The sequence below is a fragment of the Marmota marmota genome, unplaced genomic scaffold (genome assembly GCF_001458135.2).
Source record: "Marmota marmota marmota unplaced genomic scaffold, marMar, whole genome shotgun sequence".
In the NCBI taxonomy this organism is placed as follows: Eukaryota; Metazoa; Chordata; class Mammalia; order Rodentia; family Sciuridae; genus Marmota; species Marmota marmota.
In genome coordinates this window covers 9,074,857-9,099,578 of record NW_026000130.1, presented here as the reverse complement: position 1 = coordinate 9,099,578, position 24,722 = coordinate 9,074,857, and the positions used below count along the sequence as shown (strand labels likewise).

At 39.3% G+C, this 24,722-nt stretch overlaps 1 protein-coding gene across 5 annotated transcripts in view; it reads left to right on the top strand.

The window, feature by feature from the left end:
* The window catches only part of Cltcl1 (clathrin heavy chain like 1), a 101,278-nt gene that overhangs the window by 59,585 nt on the left and 16,971 nt on the right, over positions 1 to 24,722 (top strand). For all 5 annotated transcript variants that reach the window (XM_048785130.1, XM_048785128.1, XM_048785129.1 and 2 more), the window contains exons 18-24: positions 480 to 602; positions 3,059 to 3,204; positions 13,096 to 13,279; positions 14,224 to 14,416; positions 17,855 to 18,012; positions 22,810 to 22,974; positions 24,593 to 24,700. In XM_048785130.1, coding sequence (XP_048641087.1) covers positions 480 to 602; positions 3,059 to 3,204; positions 13,096 to 13,279; positions 14,224 to 14,416; positions 17,855 to 18,012; positions 22,810 to 22,974; positions 24,593 to 24,700 — 1,077 coding nt within the window. The remainder of the gene's footprint in view (positions 1 to 479; positions 603 to 3,058; positions 3,205 to 13,095; positions 13,280 to 14,223; positions 14,417 to 17,854; positions 18,013 to 22,809; positions 22,975 to 24,592; positions 24,701 to 24,722) is intronic.

Below are 24,722 nucleotides of genomic sequence, written 5' to 3'. Positions count from 1 at the left end.
AAAGTTTCTGACCTTGAAACATTTCAGTGAATATACTGTTTTATACCAGTTCTAGGTACACAGATGAAACTTTAGAGATGATTTGGAGCTACCTACAGTTGAGTATTTAATTTAAAATTTAATTTAATTTTAATTTTAATTAAAATTAAAAATTGAGTTCCTCAGCTGCACACTACATTTTAAGTGTTCAGGAGTTTTCTGTATTTAATGGTGGTGAATCACACAGTAAGGTATAGACATGCCCATAATCACAGAAGGTTGTACAGGCCAGAGACGTGACACTTCCCTGTGAGTGATTGCAAACTAAGAGGTGATTGGAGGTACTTAATCTCTCTGAGGAGTGCAGTATTAATCCTGTGGGTTTCTGCTCATCACTTCTCAAAGCCTTGCCTGAGTCCCAACTGTCCATATAAGTATCAGGGAGAAGGAACTCACTGGGATATACCCTCCTAAGTAGCACATATGTGTACTCATTTCAGGTTTGCAATGAAAATTCTCTGTTCAAAAGTGAGGCCCGCTACCTGGTACGCAGGAAGGATCCAGAGCTGTGGACCCGTGTCCTTGCAGAGACCAACCCATCTAGGAGACACCTAATTGACCAGGTGAGACACAGAAAGCGGGTATATGCATGCCTGAATTTTGCCCACTATTCATCTTGTGGGCCAAGTGACTGGTTCGTTGTTATATTTAAACATATAGCTCTTACAAACCCACTGCCCTGCACAAGTCAGCTTGCCTAGAAAAGGCTTGATTTCCAAGGGTGAATTGACTTGGAGTTGTTTATTAGCTAAGGTTACAGAGTTTACCCTTGTATCTGAAACATGGCTGTGCCGCCCCTACAAAAGAATACTTGATGACAGGATCTGCATGCTAGATCCTGAGGTGTTTTTCCAACTCAGCCCCCTGTTGACATAAGTTGAGTGATTCTCAACATCTAGTCAACCCCATGTCCTTTTGACTATACAGTACCTCCTTGGAGCTGGAATATGGTGCTAGGGTCAGGGTCTTTATTAGGTGTGACCTAGTGGCAAGGGGAAGAAAGATTTGCCTCCACCTCTGGGTGAACTTCCCATACCACCTGTCACAACCTTGCAGACATTAACAGTGTTTCTGTAGTCCTTAGGACAACAAGGCTGCTGAGCATACTGTTGAGGGATAGCCAAGACCAATGTGGTATTAAAACCCTTATCCAAGTGGCTTCAACGATGAGCATATATTCAATAAAGTCCCAGCCTTACTTGGATACCTAACAACATGCTGGTCAGGTACTTTAAACTCAAGGGCCAGATTTTACCTTATCTCTACTAACTTCCTTATTTTCTGTCTATAGTTCCTTCAAGCCTATGCCATTTTTAAGTAAACTTTTTATTTTGAAACACTTTTAGACTTACAGAAACCCATATTATTTTGAATATTAAGGCAACTTCAGACTTATCAATGTTGAAATTTGCCTGAAGACTTAATGTACTTCATTCAAATCTCCTAAAACTTTGAGCAACAAAGGGCTTGGGACAAAGTTCATTTAGATTCCATAAGGATCTATCTCCAAGTTCACAGACATCAGATGTTTCTTTAGGTGTAGTCACCCACCAGATACCCTCATGTTGGTTCTTGAGAAAGCAGCTTTGACACTGCACCAAACTAGAGCCAGCAGGGCCCCATGTATCCTTTTTTCTATGTGAAGCTGCTGGGCTAGTCATTATGTCTGCTCTAATTGATCATCTGTAGTCACCTCCTGGTAGGACACTCAACTATAATGCTCCTCTCATGGAGTACATGACAGAGGCAGACTGCTTTCGGTGTCTAAAGGAGAATTTTATACAAATTCCTTAAGGAAGCAGTGAGTGTCCTGAGGTAGCCTTCATTGGACATCCTGTGTTAATTCAAGTAAAAGGTAGAAATTTATTTTTGCCCTTAAAACAACCTGTGGGGGTATATATATTTACACTAAGATTTTCAAGAACTGACAAGTGTCACTGTTGAGATGCCACAAAGTGTGTCTCTTCTTTGGATGGACTTGGTGTGCTGTGCCACAGCGCCCCTCTCCCTCAAGTTTACTCCTTTTGATTACTTGGCTGCTGCAATGGCTCCTTCTCCCTTAACTCCTTAGCATGTTTATTGTGATTGTAAACTACTCAGAGATAGAACTTCCACCTTTCATGGTGCCATTGAGTACACAGAGGCCATCTGAGGGGTGGACTGGGCTCCCTTGAGAGGCTTCTTTTAGTCCTGTTTTGTGGCCAGAGGCATGTCAGCTCTGAGACCTCCCTAGCTGTTTGTTCTTTCTAATTAATACACTGCTGTTACCTGCCTCTGAGGAACACCAGAAACAGCAAAAATTGTAGATCCCCAAAGTCATTAAAGACCCCTGGTACAAGTGCAAAGAGAACACTGCTAATCTTCTAATTTGCTGTTATCGAGAACACCCACTCTTTGGAAAAGTGTCTTTTTTTCCTGTTTGTTAGTTTTTTGGTAGATGAGTCACTGGTAATTGGATGAGGAGTGGCATGGCCAGTCTTCTGTTGGTTTTTTTTTTTTTTTTTAGATTGTGGTTCTCAGTGGCTTCTGGTGTCAAGGCTCTATAGCTCCAATTGCATGTGATGCATTCCCTGAAAGTGTACTGTGCCACAGCAGTGACAGTGCCCTCTGTTAGCAAGAAGCTGCTGGAGGCCTCTGCAGTGTCTTCATTAGAGAAACAGGGGCCAAGTTTGTTATGAATGGTGGCCTTACATAAGAAAGGTAACAGCAAATGTGCATTTCAAATATCTACTTAGTACACTGAGTTATTTGCTTTGGAATACACTTAGTGTAATCATTGGAACAGAGATGAAAGTCTGTTGCCCTTTTGTGAGAGAAAAACTAATTGTCAAAATTGGAAAACAGAATTCCCTAAAGTTGACTTTTCTAAGTTCTCTTCCCTTTTTTCCTTGAGAAAACTGCCCATTTTTCTCTGTGTCTGCTCCAGATCATCTTGGAGGAATTCTCCCCTTCTTTTTTACTTCAAAGATAGTCTTGAATTGACTTTAATCAGGTTCTTTCAAATATTTCTTAAAACCAGGTGGTACAAACAGCATTATCAGAAACACAGGATCCTGAAGAGGTTTCAGTCACTGTCAAAGCCTTTATGACAGCTGACCTCCCTAATGAATTGATTGAACTACTGGAGAAGATTGTTCTGGATAATTCTGTCTTCAGTGAGCACAGGTAATGGTGTGCCGGGGAGGCCACCGCCACGGCTAAATTTAGACATCTTCTCAATAGTCACATTTTGTAATAATCTTGTCTTGCTTCACTCATCCATCAACTACTCCCCAGTCAGCCTTTTTACTACCTCCTATGTCTTCAGTTCACCCTTCCCTTATCTTATTTTAATTGTTGCAAGAAGGCTTTGTTATTCTAGTTCCCACTGTTCTGTAATCTCAATGCTCAGAGAAGGAAAGCTAACATTTGATGAGAACCTGTGGTTCTCAGTGGCTTCTGTTGTATGCAGCTTCAGCTAGTATGTTGCCACTTTAAAATCATCATCAGAATCTGTCAGGTTGTAATGTGTTCACATTATAAATCCTGGTGTAAAGATTTAATTATAAGATTTTATAGTCCAGAAAGACTTTCGAGGGCTATGGTATTACAGAAAGGAATGTATGTAAGTTTTATGTTTTTAAATTTGTAAATGCTGCATGGTAAATATGGAATGTGTGATTACTGCATATTTCAATAGAATCATAAGCCCAGATTGATAAGAGAGTACCAGAAAGAAGGCACCCAGAGTAGTTAGGGTATTCTACCTTGCTGTCTGACCTACTTCCTTTGATGGTAGGTGTTGGCTTGTGGGTGCTTCAAGATGCTTCCAGATGACTCTGACTCTGCTGCCTCCATGAACACTGCTACTTTTCACAGATGCAGAGAGACTTTCACATTCTTGCTCTTCTTTCTGTGACTATTTCAGTAGACATAAATGAAAACAGCCTGGATTGGCAGCAGTACAGATCAGGTACCTAGAGACTTGGGCAGATCCTATCACTGGAAAAACTCCAAATTATAGGTGAATTAAAAACAAAACAAGTTTTGGAGTTAAAAAAAATCAGAAACAGTGTGCAGCAAGTAAATAATGAAGTCTGCAATTAGAAAATGATAATGATGATGATAGCAAGAACTCAAAAAGAACACAGGTTGAGTTTTGCCAAACGCTGTTGAGCCCAGGCTGTGGTTCTCACAATAGGGGACAAAGAGACAAAGGCTAAGGGCCTACAAAAGATGTGACATCTAGCCACCAGGCACAATGGCTCACTCCTGTAATTCCTGTGACTTAGGAGCCTGAAACAGGAAGATCACAAGTTCAAGGCCAGCCTTAGCAACATAGCAAGGTCTTTCAAAGATCATTTGAATTGACTTTAATCCTTAGCCTCCCCAATGACTGGTATTAGAGATGAGTTCTACTGCATCAAGTTGTCTCAAAATAAAAATAAAAAGGACTGGGGATGTGGGGATGTGGCTCAGTGGTAAAGTGCCCTTGAGTTAAATCCCCAGTACAAAAAAGAAAAAAAAGATGTGACATCTAATAAAAGGGAAGGGGAAAAAAAACCCTGAAAACAAAGATAAACTAAGAATTATTTAGCCCTCTGCTGAGAAAGACCAGCCAAATCAAAACAGTAAAGAAGCCAGGCACAGTGGCACATACCTGTAATCCTAATGGCTCAGGAGGCTGAGGCAAGAGGATCACAAGTTCAAGGCCAGCCTCAGCAATTTAGCAAGGCCCTAAAGCAATTCAGTGAGACCCTGTCTCTAAATAAAATATAAAAAGCACCATACCTGGGTTCACAATGCTAGACTACGAGAACAAAACTGACCCCAATAAGCTGGCCCTTTCATGGGTTTTAACAAAAATTTTACTTTTAACATAGTATTAGAAATCTTCAAGTCAGGAATTTTCAGGAAGCATCCTAAGATCTCTGCCAAAGACAAATACAAAGATTTCTAACAGAAAGCATTCCAAGAAATAATGAATTCATAATAAAAACATTGACAGGGGCTGGGGTTGTGGCTTAGTGGTAGAGTGCTTGCCTAGCACATGTGAGGCACTGGGTTCCATCCTCAGCACCACATAAAAGATAAATAAATAAAATAAAGGTATTGTGTCCATCTACAACTAAAAAAATATTTTTAAAAAATTGACAGAATTCACAGAGAAACAAAGCAACTTTAGTAAGAGCCTACAGTAACAGTAGAATGAGACGTGCAAAAATGTAGACATTGGGATTATCAAGCATAGAATGTAAAATTACATGTAAATTTTTTCCCTCAATACAGGGGATTGAACTCAGAGGTACTTTATCACTGGGTTTATCCCCAAACCTTTTTTTATTTTTTTACTTTGAGATAGAATCTTTCATTCTTTACCAAGTCCGGCCTCAAACTTGCCATCCTTCTACCTCAGACTCCCCAGTAGCTAGAATTACAGGCATGCAATCAATACCACATCCAGCTATCTGTAAAGTTTTTAAATATCAAAAAAACGATCAAGCAGATTTTTCAAAGGACCAACTAACTGAGACACACACACATTTATTTTGAAGTAAACCTCAATGTGTTTAGCACCATTACAGAATAAATGTTTGGGGAGATAGATTTGAAGAAAATATACAAGTATAGCCAAAAAAGTATGAAAAGAAAATGTGAAAAGGTTTAAGAGATGCAGAGGTTGAAAGGAAATCTAGTCAGAACATCAGAAAAAGCCTAGAATGAAAGATGCTATTTGCAGGGAAAGAATTATGGTGATTTTACAAAATTGACAAGATTATAGCTTTCAGATTTAGGAAGCTCGATAGATCAGATCCCGAGGAGAAAAAAAAAATTTTTTTTTTGCACTGGGAATTAAACCAAGAGGCATTTTATTACTGAGCTGCATCTTATCCCTTTTTATTGTATTTTGATACAGGGTCCTGCTAAGTTTCCTGTGCTGGTCTTGGACTTGCTATCCTCCTGCCTTAGCCTCCCCAATGGCTGGTATTAGAGATGAGCTCTACCACACCCAACTAAAAAAAAAAATTGTATGCCTAGCTTGTGCAAGGTCCTGGGTTTGATTCCTAGCATCACACACATAAAAAGTAACTATCAACTTAGAACTGTATACTTTTATAAATTAAGAGAAAGGTAAAATAGAGGTCTCTTTATAGAGATTTAATGAAAAACTTTGTGAATAACAGACGTATGCTAAAGGAAATACTAACAAGTGTCTTTTAGGCAGAAGGAAGCAGTCCCATGTGGGGATAAGAAGGAATAAAGAGGGGCTGGGGTTGTGGCTCAGCAGTAGAGCTCTCGCCTAGCACATGCAAGGCCCTGGGTTCGATCTGCAGCACCATATAAAAAATAAATAAATAAAGATATTGTGTTCAACTAAAAAATAAATATTTTTTTAAAAAAGAAGGAACAAAGAACAAAATAGTATTGACTATATAAAGAAAAAAATCATGGGTAGAAAAAAGGGAATAAAAATTGATAATAGCTTGAATATAAGTTGGTAGGTAATATTTTAGGGTCCTTTTAAAGATAAATATAATAACTAACTTTAGTCTTTTATGAGTTAGTTATTCATGTTAAAATTTCAAGCAGAACCATGAAAAGACCAGAGTACCTAACTTCTAAACTAGTTGAAGAATGAAAGAAATGGAATGAGAAAATTATCAATCTAGCCAAGTGCAGTGGTGCCTGCCTCTAATCCCAGAAACTCAGAAGACTGAGGCAGGAGGATTGCAGTTTCAACCTCAACTTCAGCAACTTAGCAAGACCCTGTCCCTAATTTTTTTAAAAAAAGAACTGGGGATATATCTCTGTGGTAAATCACCCCTGAGATTCAATAACTAGTACTGAAAAAAAATAAAAGAAAATTATCAACCAAAAAGAAGGCTAAGAAAGGAGATGAAGAAAAAAGAAAAGGTAGGAACACATTGCAAAGATAAAATGAAACGGTAATCCCCAGCACCACCAAAAAAAGAAGAAGAAAAAAAAGGGATGGTAGAAGTAAATCTACATATGGCAGTAATTATATTAAGTGTAAATGGATCACATATTACAAATACAAGACTTCAGATGCTCCAAATTAGATAAAGAAACAAAACCATGAACATATTGTTGGTAAAACATAAGGGAGTCAAAAATAAAAGAATGAAAAAATAATATAGGTAAATGCCAAACCCAAAAACACTTGTATATATATGTTATATTAATAATACATAAAATAGACCTTAAAGTAAAAAGCATTATTGATGTAAAGAGGGCCAAGTGCATAATGATGAAAGATTTCATCATCAGGAAGATTATTCCAAACATATGCACTTAATAATACAACCTCAAAATATAAGGAAACAGAAATTGATAGCTATAAGGAGAAAAGCAAGTTCATCATATAGGTAAATATTAATATACCTCTCCAAGTAGTGATAGAACAATTAAATTTTTAAAAATAAATATATTAAAAGGATCCTGTGTTCAAAAGAAAAAGTATATATATAAAAAACACAATAGTAAATGTATTTTGAAGTAAATATAACTGTTGACAGTTAATTGCATTCTAAGTTTACTTAAATTAATTTACATATAATTGAATTATAATTCAATAAGTAGACAGGCTTATTAGAGAAAAAAACAACCAGAAGACAGTAAAGAACAAAGTGAACTTCTACAGTCCTTTTCACTCAGCCATAGTTAACAGCCTGGTGTAATTCATGATCAGAAGACCCTGACTAAAGACATCAGTTTTACCCATATCAGTCAAATCTGATGCAATGCCAGTAATCCCTATTTATTTACTTAGGGAACTTTATATATATAAAAGCCAAAAATAGTCAAGATCCTACTAAAACAAATAATTAATTACCCAAGAGGTCAAAATGGGTGTTAGGGTGGTAAAGTACTAATCCTAATCTACAATTACTGTAAAACTAAAGAAGGCATAATGATTTTGGCAAAGAAAGGGAGAGATAGACCATTATAATAGAATGAAGAGCCTTCCAGGAGAATTGCAAGTTCAAGACCAGCCTCAGCAACTTAGCAAGACCCTGTCTCAAAATTTAAAAGGGCTAGGGATATTACTAAGTGGTAAAGCTCCTGTGGATTCAAATCCCACGACCAAAAAATTAAAAAAGTAATAGCTGGGTGTAGAGGCACTATAATCCCAGTGATGCAGGAGACTGAAGCAAGAGGATTGTAAATTTGAGGCCAACCTTGGAAATTTAGGGAGATTTCTGACTCAAAATAAAAGGGCTGGGAATGCAGCTCAGAGGCAGAATGCCCCTGGGTTCACTCTCCAGTCCTCTGGCCCCCACCCCTGCCGGAAAAAAAGAAAAAGAGCTATAGATACCTACATATTATTTAAAATGTGTATTTGTAACCAAGCTGGCAATGTAGATGGAAACAAACTTTTCAATAAATAGTTGGGTTATCTAGTTGGAAAATATTTTTAAAATATTTAAATCTTTCATATTATGAAAACATTAAAGATAAAATGCAAAACTATAACGTTATTACCTTTCATATTTGAAGAGTATTTATGATCTAGTAAGTTATTTAGCCAGGAACACATTAAAAAAATCATAAATCTTTAGTGAAAAACCAGTAGGACTATTAAGAACTTTTATCATAAAGATAAGGGAAAATATAAATGGAAGGAAGACATTTGCAGCAGATTCAATGAGAGAAAAACATAAGCAACCCAATTAAAAAAAAAAAAAAAAGAGTTCTCAACAGGCCCCTTAATGAGAGGAAAGACATCTAGTGAATGTCAGGCAAGAATTGAGCCTCAATAGCCATAAAGGAATTACAGGGTGAGGCCACACTACATCACCCTTTGCTTCTGCCAGAGCAGTGGGAGTCTAGCTTTCCTGATCAGCACTGATGAGGATATAAAGTAACCGGGCCTCTTACATGCCCCTGCTGGAAATGCTCATTACACTCAGAAAGTAGTTTGATGCCAGAAGCAGCATCTACCCAGCAACTTCCTCTCTTGGTTACGAACCCTAAAGGAACTCAGTTCACATGTATTAGAGAACATGTGCAAGACTACTTAAAGGAATATGGTTTCCAGTAGCAAAAATCTTAGAGCAATTTGGAAAACCATCAATAGATAGATTTTGATATAGTCATAAATTAGAATACCAAGTAGCAGTAAAAAATGAATACTATACAACTGCATGGATGATTTTTTTTTCAGTAGCTGGGATTGAACTCAGGGGCACTTACCCACTGAGCCATATTATGGGGAGCCATTTTCACACGTGACTGGGTGACTCCCGGTTTTGGTCTGAGGCTTCTGGCTGTGTCGGAACTTTCCCGGCCCTTTCCTGATGAGAGAACCCGTCCGTGTGGGGGTGTGACTGACCACTGACCCTGGGGGCCCAATCACTGACCCTGACCTTGGAGTGCAGTCCCCCCTCAACCTTCATTGGATGGAATTATCCCCTGAATTTCTTGTTCCCCAATAAAAGGCTACTCCCTGGCGTGCTCTCTCTCTCTCTCCTGCTAGCCCTGAGTAATCCTTGCTGCCCTGCTGGGCGGTTAGAGGTCGGAGCCAGAGAGGGGAGCCGTCTGGGACCTGGCAATAGAAATAAGGTAACTGAGTCTGTGTGTTTTATTTTGATCTCTTCTAGCTAACTTTTATGCCAAGAACCTCATTAATGAAACCATTGCGCAGGCCGCATGGTGGACCATATACCCAGCACTATTTTGTATTTTATTTATAGATAGTCTCACTGAATTGCTTAGCACCTCGATTTTTCTGAGGCTGGCTTTGAACTTGCAATCCTCCTGTCTCAGCCTCCCAAGCCACTGGGATTATAGGTATGCGCAACTGCGCCCAGCTGCATGAATGAATCTTAAGAACTAACTTTAGCTTTATTTTTTTATTTTTCTTTTCTTTTTCTTTTAATCACCATACAGTAAAATTGACCAAGAGTTGGGATTATGTATAGTACTAGGAATTTTAACACTTCTATAGATTCATATGACTACCACAATCAGGATGCAGAATAGTATCATCACCTTCAACTCTGTGCTAGCCACCCTGTATAGTTACATTTCTCTTCAACCTCCAGTTTCTAACACCTGGCAACCACCCATCGCTCTTGTTTTGCCTTCTCCAGAATGTCATATAAATAGAATCACACAGTATGTACTCTTTTGAGACTGGCTTTTTCACTCAGCATAATGTCTTTCAGATTCATCCAAGATATTGTATGCATCAGTAGTTTATTTTTTTAATTGCTGAATGATATTTTGTTATATGAATGTACCATAGTTTGTTTAACTGTTCACCCACTGAAGGACATTTGAGTTATTTTCAGTTGGGGTAAATATGAATACATTTGTGTCCAGGTTTTATACCCAGTAATCACTGGGTCATCTGCTTTGTGTGTGTTTAACTGTTTAAGAAACTGCCAAACTGTTGTTTTCCAGAATGGCTGTAACATTTTGCATTCCCACCAGCAATATGTGAGAGTTCCAGTTGCTCTGCGTCTTCACCAGCACTTGGTATTATCAGTGTTTTTTATTTTAGCCATTTTAATAAGTATATAGTAGCATATCATTGTGGGTTTTTTTTTTTTTTTTTGGTTGTTGTTGTTTGTTTTTGAAGAGTTTTACCCATTCTTTAATATTCATTGAAATACAAAATATGTTTTTTGAATTTTCATAATAAAACTAATATATTTTTTCTGTCCATTTTCTTGTAAATTAACCTCAAAATTACTCCAATGCAACCGACATAGATCAATGGAACAGAATAGAGAGTACAGAAATAATCTATAGAATATGATCAATTGACTTTTGACAAAGGGCCAGAGCAATTGAGTATGAAAAATTGCTCTTAAAAAAGTTGTGCTCAAAGTATCTTCATGATTAGAATTCTGTATTTTTCCTATAAAATTAATCTTTTCTCATTTTCAAATGTAGAATGGTATATTACCATTTAGAAATATTTCCTGTACTTGGATTTATTGGTAACTGTATCATTGTGGTTTTAATTTGCATTTCCCTAATGGCTAAAGATGCTGAAAAATTTTTATGTGCTTATTTAACATCCACATATCCTTCTTGGTGAAATGTTACTTCGAATCTTTTTCAGTTGGGTTGATTTTTTTTTTTCAGTTTGAGAGTTTCAAGCCCTTTATTAAATGTAATTTAACATATATTTTTCTCACTCTGTAATTCCCCTGTTTGTTCTCTTAGAGTTGTGATGGGAATTAAACCTAGAGTCTGGTGCTTGCTAACCAAGTGCTGTAACACTGAGTTGTCTCAACAGCCAGTTTTAATTTTGATAAAGTCCAATTCATGAACTTTTTAAAAGTTTTTTTTAGTTTTTGGTAAACATGATATCTTTATTTATTTATTTTTATGTGGTGCTGAGGATCAAATCCAGTGTCTCACACATGCAGGGCAGGTGCTCTACCACTGAGCTATAGCCCCAGCCCAAGTCATAAACTTTTGGGGGGCTGTGATTTGGTGTTAAATTTAAGAATTCTGTGCCTAATCCCAGATCAGAAAGATATTTTCCCTGTGTTTCTTCTAAAAGTTGAGTATTTTTTCATTTTATAATATAGTTCTATGGTCTAATATCCAATAAGGTATAATGTTTAGGGTGAGGTTCATCTTTTTACATATGACTATTCAGTCATTCCAGCATTATTTATTGACTATTGTCCTATCTCTGTTGAAGTGCTTTTTTATCTTTTGTCAAAAATCAGTTGATCAGGGCTGGGGCTATGCCTCAGCAGTAGCACTTGCCTAACACGTGTGAGGCCATGGGTTCCATCCTCAGCACCACATAAAAATAAATAGATAAAATAATGGTATTGTGTCCAACTACAACTAAAAAATAATTATTAAAAAATCAGTTGATCAGGTAATATGATTCCCTCAGCTTCATTTTTTTTCAAAATTGTTTTAGCTATTCCAATTCCTAGAATAAGCTTGTGAGTTTACAAGAAAATCTGCTGAGACTTTGATTGGAATTTCATGAAATCTGTGTACCAATTTAATTTAGGGGAAATTTACATCTTTTACTGTAGAGAGTCTATGAAAGCAGTATGTCTCTCCATTTATTAAATAGCTCATTGCTTTCTTCAGCAAGTTACAGTTTTTGACGTACAGATTATGTACATGTTTTATTAAATATTTCTAAATATTCCACAGTTTTAGAGCTATGAAATAGTTTGTTGTGGGTTTTTTAACTTAACAATTGTATATCACTAAACATTGCTCATATATAGAAATACAGTTAATTTTTGTATGTTGACTTTATATTCTACAACCTTGCCAAACATTAATTTTGGGGATTTTTTTTATAGATTCAAATGAGATTTTTAAAAATCAATCATGCAAATTGGGACAGTTTTATTTCTTCCTGATCTAGATGCTTTCATATCATTTTATGCTTTGAATTAAACCTCCTGTGTAATGTTAAAGAGAAGTGGTAGAAGTGGACATCCTTGTCTTGTTCCTGATCCTAGAAGAAAGCATCCAGTGTCTCACTATTACTGATAATGTTAGTTCTGAGATTTGGTTGATGTCCTTCATTAGACTGAAGAAGTTCCTTTCTATTTTTTGTTGAGAATTTTTATCACTAACAGTTACTGGATTTTGTCACATGCTTTTTCTGAATCATTTGATAATGATCTTGTGGTATTTTTTTTTAGTTTCTTGATATGTGATGCATTACATTGATTTTTTTCACATTTTTGTGAAAAAAATTACCTGTATTATTTAGGAGTGTAGAAGATGTGGTAAAACTATAAAGGATCACAAAGAGCAGTAGACACCGTTAAGAAGATTGTTACTTTTGAAGTGGGGAACAGATGCTGGGCTCCTATGAAGGCAGAGCCACCCTCACAGTAACTGCCCATGTTGATTCTCTTAGTGGTGCTTTCCCAAGACATTGCCATATTATTTCTCTTTAGATTCCATTTGCTGCACAAATATTCTATTGTATCTACTTATCAATCATGTATGTGTATTAGTTACTTTTTTTAAAAAAAAAAGTTAGGGATCTTGGTCTGCTGTGTGGGGCCTTCATTCCTGGGCATCATGCTGAGCACTTCCTCTTCTCAGGAATCTCCAGAATCTGCTGATCCTGACTGCCATCAAGGCAGATCGAACACGGGTCATGGAGTATATCAGCCGCCTCGACAACTATGATGCTGCAGACATCGCAAGCATTGCCATCAGTAGTGTGCTGTACGAGGAGGCCTTCACCATCTTCTACAAGTTTGGTGTGAATGCCTCAGCGATCCAGGTGGGCTGCTGCAGGCATGTTGTCTTAAGCCCATGCTGTGCTGCACTGCATGATTCATCTCAGGGCCTTGTCATTCACAGAGGGTATCAGACATTCAGGTCATCCAGTGTATCTCTTGGATGCTTGTACTTCTCTCTGCTCTTCCCAGCCTGTCATCTCCTTGCCTTCACCTTCTCTGCTGTTATTCCTTCTGCTCCATGGCACTCTTCTGGACTTAGGTACCTACGGTACTGAGGTCAGCCCTGGTGACTTGGGTGTTTGATTTTTGGAGGTTCTCATACCTTAGCTTTTTACCACCATCATGCTTCATCTACCTATGCTCCCAAGTTACAGGAACCATTCAGTATCTAAGGTTAAGCTCCCAGAGCAATCCTTCCAGCCCTTTCTGCCTATCCTTCCACCAAAGTACCCATCTTCCCTGTGAGACTTTATTTTAGATTTTTTGTAGTGCTATGCATCTAGGCTAGTGCCTCACACATGGAAAGCAAGTGCTCTACCACTGAGCTACATCCTCAGTCCTCTTTTATGGTTTTATCTCCAAATCAATTATAAACCACAGGACATATCACTGTAATTACTCCTTTTACAAATATTCTTCACTTTTCTTGCTTCTTCCTTTACCATTCTTCTATACTTGCCTGTGAATCTTATGATCTGAAAGCTGAGGCTGACCTCAAACATGCAGTCCTCCTGCGTCAATGGGATTACAGGCACACACCACAACATTTCCATTTCTTTATACCTTTCTATTAGAATGTCTCTTCTCTGTCTAGGACCACCCCCTAATCTACCAACTCTTATCTTTTCATCGGTTCACTCACCTAGTGCCCAGCTGTGTTGAAATGGTCATGCAACTCTAGGCAGAATAGGCAACCAAACAGATTTTTCTGCACTTTGGAGCTGACTAGGTGTTGTGGAAAAGCAAGTCCTCTTGTAACCTCTAGGTTCTGATTGAGAATATTGGAAACCTAGACCGAGCATACGAGTTTGCAGAAAAATGCAATGAGCCTGCTGTGTGGAGTCAGCTGGCCCAAGCACAGCTTCAGAAGGACTTGGTGAAGGAAGCCATCGACTCCTACATCAGAGCAGATGACCCTACCTCTTACCTGGAAGTTGTTCAGGCCGCCACCAAGAGCAGTAAGTAAATTCCCATTCCAGGGGCACTTTTTATCACTGGTGTGAAACCTGACTGAGACAAGAAGTTGAAGAACTTCTCAGGAATATCTGTGTATTATGCATCCAGATATAAGAGTCTGAGATTAGTAATACTCTGTTAATGACACTAGCTTTCCAGACTGTTGCCCCCCCCTTTTTTTAACAAGGTTAGGCAGCTTAAGCATTATAGATGATAACTGTTGTAATTTTAAGGTCACTGACTTATGCTCACTTTCCTGGGTATCTGGTGTATCTAGTTTTTGGTGGCACTGACCTCTCCAGGGACTAGAATTAACTTCCTGCCCCCTCGTAACATTTTTGCAAGGTTCCAGTTCCCAGGGGTAGCTTGCTTGTGGCACTACCCCCTTCCCTTTCTTCCTCCTGGAGTAGAGCTCTGCTTATGGGTACAGCTAAGACCTTTTAGACATTTCCTGGAGCCTGAGCTCTCCATGAGACATAATGGAGAGGGCAAATATGTCTGACTGAGGGCAGAATGGGAGGAACTAAGCCCCTATTTAAAATGATCAGCTCTGGGCACCAGGCAGGGCGGCCTCTTTGTCGTATGGGAGTGCTGGAGTAGGCCGGTGGTGGAGAGCAGCACCATGTCCTGGTCAGCGGGGTGAAGAGCTCATACTTGAAGCTCTATGAGGAGCCAAGCTGAGACACGCCATGCTTTCATGAAGCTATTGGAGCAGGCACATGCTCCCAGGCTCAGAGACACCTGGATCCCAGTCTGCACCTCAAAGATTGGACCTGGCAGGCAGAATAGTGCCCCAAGCCTGGATGCTGGCTCACTGAAGCCTCCACGATTGAGGAGTCGGAGTGGCCTATAGGGGAGCACAGAGAGGCACGGCGCAGCCAGCACTACCAGTGAAAGATGTATAAGAAAACCCTAACAAAAAACCAGAGCAAAAGAGACTGACAAATTACCCTCCAGCATAATTTGCTAGAGGAAATAGGAAAACAAGTCAGAAGTCCCCAAAGATTATCCAGTAAATTAAAACAAGCACCTGTTTTCTCTTTATGGCTGGGGAGAAAGAAAAATGAACACCGGAAGCCAGAAGACATGTCAGTGTGTGTGCCCAGGTGCATGAGATTTACAAATCAGCTTTATAAGCCAAGAAAAAGAGGAAGGTGGAGAACAGGAAGGTGGAGGTCCCCTCTACAGAGAGATGGTGGGTGATGGAGTACATACACCCCATTACTCGGCAACAGCTTAGACATGTGCCTCCTAAAAAGTTGACCAAGGGACAAGATTGTCCATGAACACTGAAAAGGACAGAGACCATCCATCACACAAGGTCTGGAACAGCCAGAAGTCTATTGTGCGGATGAATTTTGTCACCTACCTCAGCAGTAGAGCAGAATGTTGAAGCCATAACACTTAGTTGCTTGTGAAGACAAGCCCCCAGACCCTGTTATTCCTTTTTTTAAAAAAGATTTTTTGATAACTTTATTTTATTTAGTTATTTTTTTATGTGGTGCTGAGGATTGAACCCAGTGCCTCACAAATGCTAAGCAAGCACTCTACCACTGAGCCACAACCCCAGCCCAACCCGTTATTCTTGTAAGAGTTGTTTCAGAGTGTCTTCATTTTTGAGGTACCAGATACCTTTAAACGGCTAGAGGTTTCCCTCCAGCTTTGGCTGGTAGAGGTGGGAGGTGTTACCAGTCCTAGGGGCCATGCATCTGGCCTCTGAGGTCAACTAGACTTGGGTTTTTTTTTTCTTTCTTTTTTAATTGGCACATTATAATCATACATACCTGTGGATAATATATTGATCCACTAGACTTGTGTTTACTGAGGTACAAGTGGTTCCCTTTGTGAAAGAGTACCAAGTAAGCAGCACTCAACCATGACCTTGGGTCCATGTGTAGAGGACCTAGGACAGTCAATGGCTACTGAAAAGTTAAAGACTGTTTATATTTCAGTTCACATCACCTTACAGTAAATTGTGGTTTCCTGGGCTAGGCAAAGCCATCTCTTCTCTGTGAATGGTCATCTAGGCACTTAATAATTTAATAGTTAAAATATATTCCAGTGAATGAAATGTTAGTTCACTGTGTGTTTAGGGTAGTAATGAAGTTTCTTTTGAGTCAGTGTCACATCTTTTTAATTACAGGTTTTTTTTTTTTAGACCATGTAAGGTACAACCACTTTATGCACCTACCGTGGACTCTAGGTTCTTTGACTCTAGGTTCTTCTGTAATAGCTGGCAGAACATGTAGAATTGTAATCTGAAATCACATGTAATGAATTGAGAATAGGCCCTTGGAGTGGGGACAATGGAAGACACCATTAGAGACATTGCCCACTCCACTTTAACTGCTCTTTCTTCTACAGAACTTAAAGTCTTGATATGTGCAATATTCATGCATTAGGTTGAATACGTCAGTTTTTGATTCCTGGCCAGTCTTACCTGTACCTTACTAAGAGTGCGGTGGAGCGTGAGCAGGCACAGCTATACAACAGTGCTGCTTCCTTTAGTGTGTTTGCCTTTATAGTGGAAAGCAGTCTTCACAGAAGCTCATTTCCATCAAATTATAGGCCTGTTCATGCAGCAAGGACTGTCCTGGAAGGGATGATCAAGGTGCTTGGCCTCCAGCTTAGCATCTGCAGGCATGAATGGAAAGCTGGTGTTGGACATGAAGCTGAGCATGCCTTGGTTTTTCACTCTGGATCTTTGAAGTGCAGTGGTTCTTAGAACACAAACTAGCTTCATTCCACAACAGTGTAGCTGGTGTTCAGACTTCTGTAAAGCCATGGCTTAGCCAGTTTCATCCACCCAACCCAGTAACAATATCAGAAAGATAGCTGGGAGCGTAGCACCTGGAGCCCACTCCCTCCAGCCTATGAGCAGCCAGAATCCTCAAAAACATACTTGTATTTGTGCACTTACCACTGAAAACCAGGCAGAAGTGAATCTGGAAGGCATATTGAACAATTCCCTCCCGCTTCTTTCTAAGTAGAAGACAAATGAACAAGATTTTATAAGGAATTTATGATATGAACAATGAATCACTGAGTGTAAGCAGTTGTGGATCCTCCTATGTCCAAGTCCTTGATGATTGAGATCAGTCTTCTCTCTTTTAAAGGGTGGCAGCTTCCTGTTGAGCCTATGAATTTTAAAAGTTGTAAAATTTGAGTTTCTACTTTTTTCTTATTGGGAACTGATGTGGTTGTAATTATGTTCCTAATTCTTGGAACATATCGCAAATCAGTGAGATAGTTTCAAGCTGCCTTCCATATTGGAAAAATCTAAAACTTGTTTTTTTCTTGAGAGTCCAGTATTTTTTTTAAATAAATGCTACATAAAGTCTTTTTAAATTTTGGCTTTAAGTTCTTAATTAAAACAACTTGCCATAAAAAAATTTTAAACATAAAATATGAGTTAACCTGACTTTGCTCTCTGTCCTTAGACAACTGGGAGGATCTAGTGAAATTCCTGCAGATGGCTAGGAAAAACAGCCGTGCATCCTATATAGAGACTGAACTTATTTTTGCATTGGCTAAAACCAGCCGTCTGTCTGAGCTAGAAGATTGCATTAATGCACCCAACAATGCCAACATCCAGCAGGTAGGATGTGCCTCCTGGGGACCATGAACTTCTGCAGCCAAAATTAGGTCAGGGGAATGCTCCTTAGAGTGATGTAGATTCTTTTCTGGAGGCAGAGGATACTGGGGATTTAACCCAGGGGCAATTTACCACTGAGCTACATCCTTAGCCCTTTTTATTTTTTGAGACAGGGTCTCACTAAATTTCTTAGGGCCTAAGTTGCTGAGGCTGGCTTTGAACTCTCAATCCTCCTGTCTCAGCCTGGGATTACAGTCATAGGCCACTGCCCACACCCACCCTCTGCTGTGATGTAGTTTTTTTTCTTTTTTTTTTTTTTTTTGGTGGGAAGGTACCAGAGATTGAATTCAGGGGCACTCAACCATTGAGCCATATCCCCAGCCCTATTTTGTTTTTATTTAGAGACAGGGTCTCACTGAGTTGCTTAGCACCTCACTTTTGCTGAGGCTGGCTTTGAACTCAAGATCCTCTTGTCTCAGCCTCCCTAGCCACTGGGATTATAGGCAGGCACCACTGCGCCTGGCTTGTGATATAGATTTTTGATGGTGCAGAATAAGCCACAGAGGAACTGAGGTCTCAGCCCAGTGGTAGAGCACTTGCCTAGCATGTGTGAGGCACTGGGTTTGATTCTCAGCACCACATATAAATAAATAAATACAAATGAAGGTCCCTTTGACAACTAAAATTTTTTTTAAAAAAATAAGCTACATAGTAACTTGTTACTGTCATTGTTATAGATATTAAGACCCAGGGCATTTGACTTGCACTTAGCTATACACATCAGAATGGCCCTCAGAAGAAGAGATGTTAGGACTTACTTTCAGCTATTCTGTTTACCCGAAAAAACAAGATGATCTGGCTCACTCATAACTAATAATCTGGATACATAAATGATACATGTTGAAAATAACATTATCATATGTCAGATGACCTAATGGGGAAAAAGTATTCCTTTTTAAATGAAATAAAATCAAAATGTTTAAATAAACCCTAACCAAATTTTTAAAAAGAACACTAAATGAAAGATGTAAATAATTATAATCTTCCACAAAGGTAAAATATTAATCCTGCAAAGTGATAGAGAGATGAAGGGATAATGAACATGTATGCTAAACCAGGTGTGGTGGCACACACACCTGTAATCCCAGCCACTCAGGAGATTGAGACAGAAGGATCACAAGTTCAAGGATAGCCTAGGCAATGAAGCAAGACTCTATCTCAAGATAGAGTGCCTATGGGTTCCATAAATACCTAAAAAAAAGAAAGAAAATATATTCTGTACAGCAATTACAGTATCCTTTTTTAATGATTTTTAAAATTTATTTTGCATTACATTTCTTAATACACCATTATACAATAATTTATCATATATCTGATTATATATAAGGTATGTTGACACCAAATTCACATCTTCATACATGTATTTTGTATAATGATGAGAGTCTCCTTTCACCATCCATGCTATTCCCCTTCTCCCTCCCTTTCCCTCCCACCCCTATTCCCTATCTAGAGGTAATCTTCCTTTCTTGCTCTCCCTCCCAACCCCTTTTTGAGTCACCCCCCTTATATCAGAGAAGACATTACACATTTGTTTTTTTGGGGATTGGCTAACTTCACTTAGCATAATCTTCTATAATGCCATCCATTTCCCTGCAAATGTCATGATCTTATTCTTTTTTATTGCTGAGTAATATTCCATTGTGTATAAATGCCACATTTTTTTTATCCATTCATCCAGTGAAGGACATCTAGGTTGGCTCCACAGTTTAGCTGTTGTGAATTGTGCTGCTATAAACATTGATGTGGCTGTGTCCCTGTAATATGCTATTTTTAGGTCCTTTGGGTATAGTCCTTTTCTTGAAAGATTGTACATAGTTCATTGAAATAACACAAAAGTAGACTTTAAATTTCAAAATAAATTCTAACTAACTAGTTGTTGAAAATTAGGTTAATGTTTTGAAAGGGATTTGAAGTTCATCATATAATTCTATATCCAAAATAACAATCCATATGAAATATTGAAAAGGAAAAGTATGTTCCTTGACAAAAATTTTAAAAATATTTATTTGAATCTTTGCATTAAAAGGGAGTTTTTAAGCATGTATGCAGTAGAAGAAAGCACAAAGGAAAATATTTATTCAACATACTGTTATTGACTTTTTGCTCTGTGCCAGGGCACAGAGCTGTAAATGAAACAATGAAAATAATAATCAAATTTCTGCTCCCATTAAGACATTATTATAGGGCTAGAGTTGTGGCTCAGTGGTAGAGCGCTTGCACATGTGAGGCCCTGGGTTCCATTCTCAGCACCACATAAAAATAAATAAATAAATGTATAAAAATACATTATTACATATTAAATGGTAAGTATAAAAGGGAAAAATGAGGTGGAGCAGCTGGATGGGTATTCTAGTGTTAGGTCCCCTTGGTAGGGGCTGAGTCATCATCCCTTTGTGGTGGTGAGAAAGGGGGGTTAGAGCACAGAGTAAGTTCAGGGATTTCTCATGGAGTGTTTGGGTATGTGCAGTAGCAGTATGAAGATGGTCAGGGTGACTGGAGCCTTAGAGCCAAAACAGCAGACACAGTAGGGAAGCATTTTTTGGCCTCTGCAAGTTGGGACTCTGGCTTTCCTCTGGGTGAGAGTGACAGATTTCAAGCAAAGGAGGCACACGATCTGCTCTAGATAGAATGCTAACAGGAGTTGATGGTGACAGCACCCAGAATGTGGTCAAAGTGAGTGGCAAAGCATATTTCACCTCTGGATATGTCTCAGAGGAAGAGTTGACAGGATTTGCCAACAACTTGGTGTGAGAAGAATAAAGCAAGGGTGAGTCCAAGTTTTGGTAGCATAAGGGCTTGTGCTTTCTGAGGCAAGCAGTATAAAGACTGCCTTGGGAAAGTAAGGGCTTGAATAATCTGATCTCTACTAGATGCCACATGGATCTGTATAGCTGGCTGGAAGAGTTAGATTTATTAGAAGTCCAGACCAAAGACGTACATGTGGCAGCCTGCAGTATACAAACAATACTCAAAGTCACTGCCTGTAGGAGAGCATGGCAGTGGGGGTATGGTGTGAGGTGCAATGGGCCACAGCAGAAGTTAGGACACCTCAAAACCTAGCAGCAGGGAGAAGTAGAATGAAAAGTGGCCAGAGGAACAGGACCATTTTCTGGGGGATCAATGTCCCTGTCACAGAGTCAGGGACAAGAGACTGAGGGGAGTAGACATGTAGACAGCTCTCCTGAAAAATGTTGTTCTGAAGGTTAGAAACAATGGCAGCCATCCAATAAGGTAAGGCCAAATGAGTAGGATTTGTTTTCTTTCAAGTTAGGGGAAGGAACGGTGGTTCCTTAAACTCACAGGAGTTGTTTTTTATAGAAGTTGATACTGATGCGGGTTTCTGGGACCTTGGGACCCTGATGAGGAACAGAAGAGGTCAGGAGTCAAGTGCATCAGTTGTGATGGCAGATGAGGTTGTGGTGGCATGTGAGGTGGATAGCCATAGGCATGGTACTGCAGCAGGGCTCTTCTGATGATTTCTGTTTTTTCAGAAAATAGGAAGCCAGGAACTGGCTCCACTGAGGAACTGTGGAGGTTTGAGAAGAGAAGATATGAAGTGATTGACCAAGAGAAAAGACATGGAAGGAAGGAGAGTTATAATATTATGAATTTGTCTGAGTTTCATGGTCATGAATTCAAAGAGACCTGTAGGCTGGGCACCGTAGCACTTGCCTATAATCAGAATTGTGAGTTTAAGGTCAGCCTCAGCAACTTAGTGTCCCTATCTCAGAAATAAAAAGGGCTGGGGATATAGCTTAATGGTAGAGCACCTCTGGGTTCAATTTCCAGTACCACAAAAATGAATTAATAAATAAATGAAGGAAGGAAGGGAGCAAGGGAGACCCATCAACACTTTGAGCTTCAGCTCTCTCTGTATAGCTCAGTATTCCCAAGTGTAGAATGTGAAAAAAGTTGGCTCTACACAGAATGGAAAACAACTAAGAATGTTGAGGGTAAATGCCAAGAACCACAAACTTGACTACAAGCTGCCAGCATAAGGTGGCACAGTCAAGGAGGGCAGAAGGGACAGTGGGAAGTTAGTGGAGTCACTGGACTGGTGAATCTGAAGTGCTTGGGACAGTGTGCTGGACAGGAGTCAGTTCTGGGCAGAGTGTGTGAACCTGTGACAGGAGTTCACAGGGTGACTGTATAAGGGTTAGGGAATGGCCATGGAAGTGATGGGATGCTATCATGAGGAAGACAAGGTCCTCAGCACAGAGGAAGTCAAAGAATGTATTAAGGAACAAAGAGGATATATAAATGGCAGCAGGAATGAGGACTAGTGGGTGATTCTGACACAAGTTTCTCAGCAGTTTTTAGTAGCAAGGAAGGGAAGAACCTGGAGCAGCAAGGAATATACCTCAATCCAGGCCAGTGGGGTACAGGTGTAGGAGGTAACATCCAGGGCCTGAGAGGTGCTGGAACACATAGTAACATAGGAACTCGCAGGCAGAGGCTGCCCCATGAGAAAAGGGAGGGTTTATAGGGACTAGGAGGATTTTTTTTTTTTTTACCTTTTGGGTGCTCTGGGTGATAAGAAAGATACTTACCTCCGAAGTAAACAGAAAAATAACTCTGCCTTATGTAGGAACTTAAAAACCAATTCTGGGGGTCTGAGGATGTAGCTTAATATGCACAAAGCCCTGGGTTCAATTTCTAATATGGGGGCAGGGAGAGTAAGGGAACTGGGGAAATCTTTCCATATAAGAACATCTTAGTAAAGTTCCCAATCATCTGCAGGTTGGAGACCGCTGTTATGAGGAAGGGATGTATGAGGCTGCCAAACTGCTATATAACAATATTTCTAACTTTGCCCGCCTGGCTTCCGCTTTGGTCCACCTGGGTGAGTATCAGGCAGCAGTGGACAGCAGCCACAAGGCCAACAGCACTGAGACATGGAAAGAGGTAAGCTGTTGGAAGTCTCCAGAAGAATGTTAGTCTGACAAGCATTCTCTCCTTGTCCTTCCTGTTATACTCCACACTGTTCTACCAAGTAGGATGAGTTTGGGTACTGCCTCCTGTTCAAAAGAGAATTTCAGTCCTCTGGGACAGCTCAGAGAAATTCATAAGCTAGCATTTATGGTGGGAAGCAAAAGTCCCTGAAGAACTCCATCTCAGACCAATCAGTCCCCAGAAGGCATCTTAATAGTATGACATTTCAGTGTTATGAGTATATTATGACACTTTTTGAATTCTTGGTACCACATTAGTAGTGACATTCTTAGTCTTTCTTGGCAAATTGGTAGGGCAAGTTGTCTTGAGATGCTGTTAATATCAGAATCATCTTTAAGTATACAAAACTTTGTAAAGAGATGTGAAAGAGATAAACTTCAGTTAATCTCTGAAGCATTGCTTAATAAAAGATTAAAATCAACTTCAATGTCCAATATCAAGGCCTTGGTTAAGTAGTATATATGTTGTGACTCTATTTTGCTATTCAAAATGAATAAGCAGAACTAAATGTGGTGGTACATGCCTGTAATCCAAGCTACTCTGGAAGCCAAGGTAGGAAGTTTGCAAGTTTGAGGTCAGCCTTGGCAGCTTAGTAAGGCTCTGTCTCAAAATAAATAAAATAAATGACTGGGAGTGAAGCTCAATGGTAGCATTTCCCTGAGTTCAAACCCCAGTCATGGGAAAAGATGTTTCCAATAACATGAGAAATGTGTTGTTGATCAGAGTGTACAATGTAATTCCATTGGGTGCATAAGAGATTTAGTAGGGTACTAAGTGTATATATCACACTAGAAAATAATGGGCCAAAGATTATTTCAAGTTAACAATTGGGTTCTATGATTATTACATTTGCATGTTCTTTTTTATCTACCATGAGAACATGTGCTGTCTTCAGAAGATAAGGGAAGTAGGGAAACCATAGCAAGCCCATTTCTAGTTTCAGTACAGAGTTATTCAGCCTCTAAAGAAACAGAGCTCAGGCTGGGGCTGTAACTCAGTAGCAGAGGATTTGCATGGCACATGTGAGGCACTGCTTTTGATCCTTAGCACAGCATAAAAATAAACAAATAAAGCCATTCTGTTCATACACAACTACAATAATAAAAAGAAGCAGCACAGTTCAAGAGCCCCTCTGCACAAGGGCATCCTTGACTTAATTCTTGTTATCCTAAAGTATACATACAGTACAGTGCATAGAACAGTTTTATAGTTAAATTATTATAGCAAGCAACTCCCTACAGATAGCACTCAGATAATAATTATTCTTGAGCTGTACATACCTGAAATTCCAGCATAACTGTCACCTAAACAAATCTCTACATCTCAGGACTTGGGCAGTAACGCCATGAGCTCTTCTGTTTCCATAGTCCAGAACACCCCTTGGCCTACAGATTGTTGATGTAATTTTTTTTCCTCCCAGTCTCATTCAGGTCATTTTATAGAAATATTGTTCAGAATCTTCCATTTGCTTAAAAAAGACCCTTCACTAGTATTTCTGCATTTCAAGTTGCATGCAACTGTTGTAGTGCCAGGTCTTGTCTTAGAAATGCTCACGCTGACCTTCCCCTAGGTATGCTTTGCCTGTGTGGATGGGCAGGAGTTCCACCTTGCACAGCTGTGTAGCCTTCACATCATCATTCATGCAGATGAGCTAGAGGAGTTAATATACTATTACCAGGTAAGGCAGCATTGATGAGTCA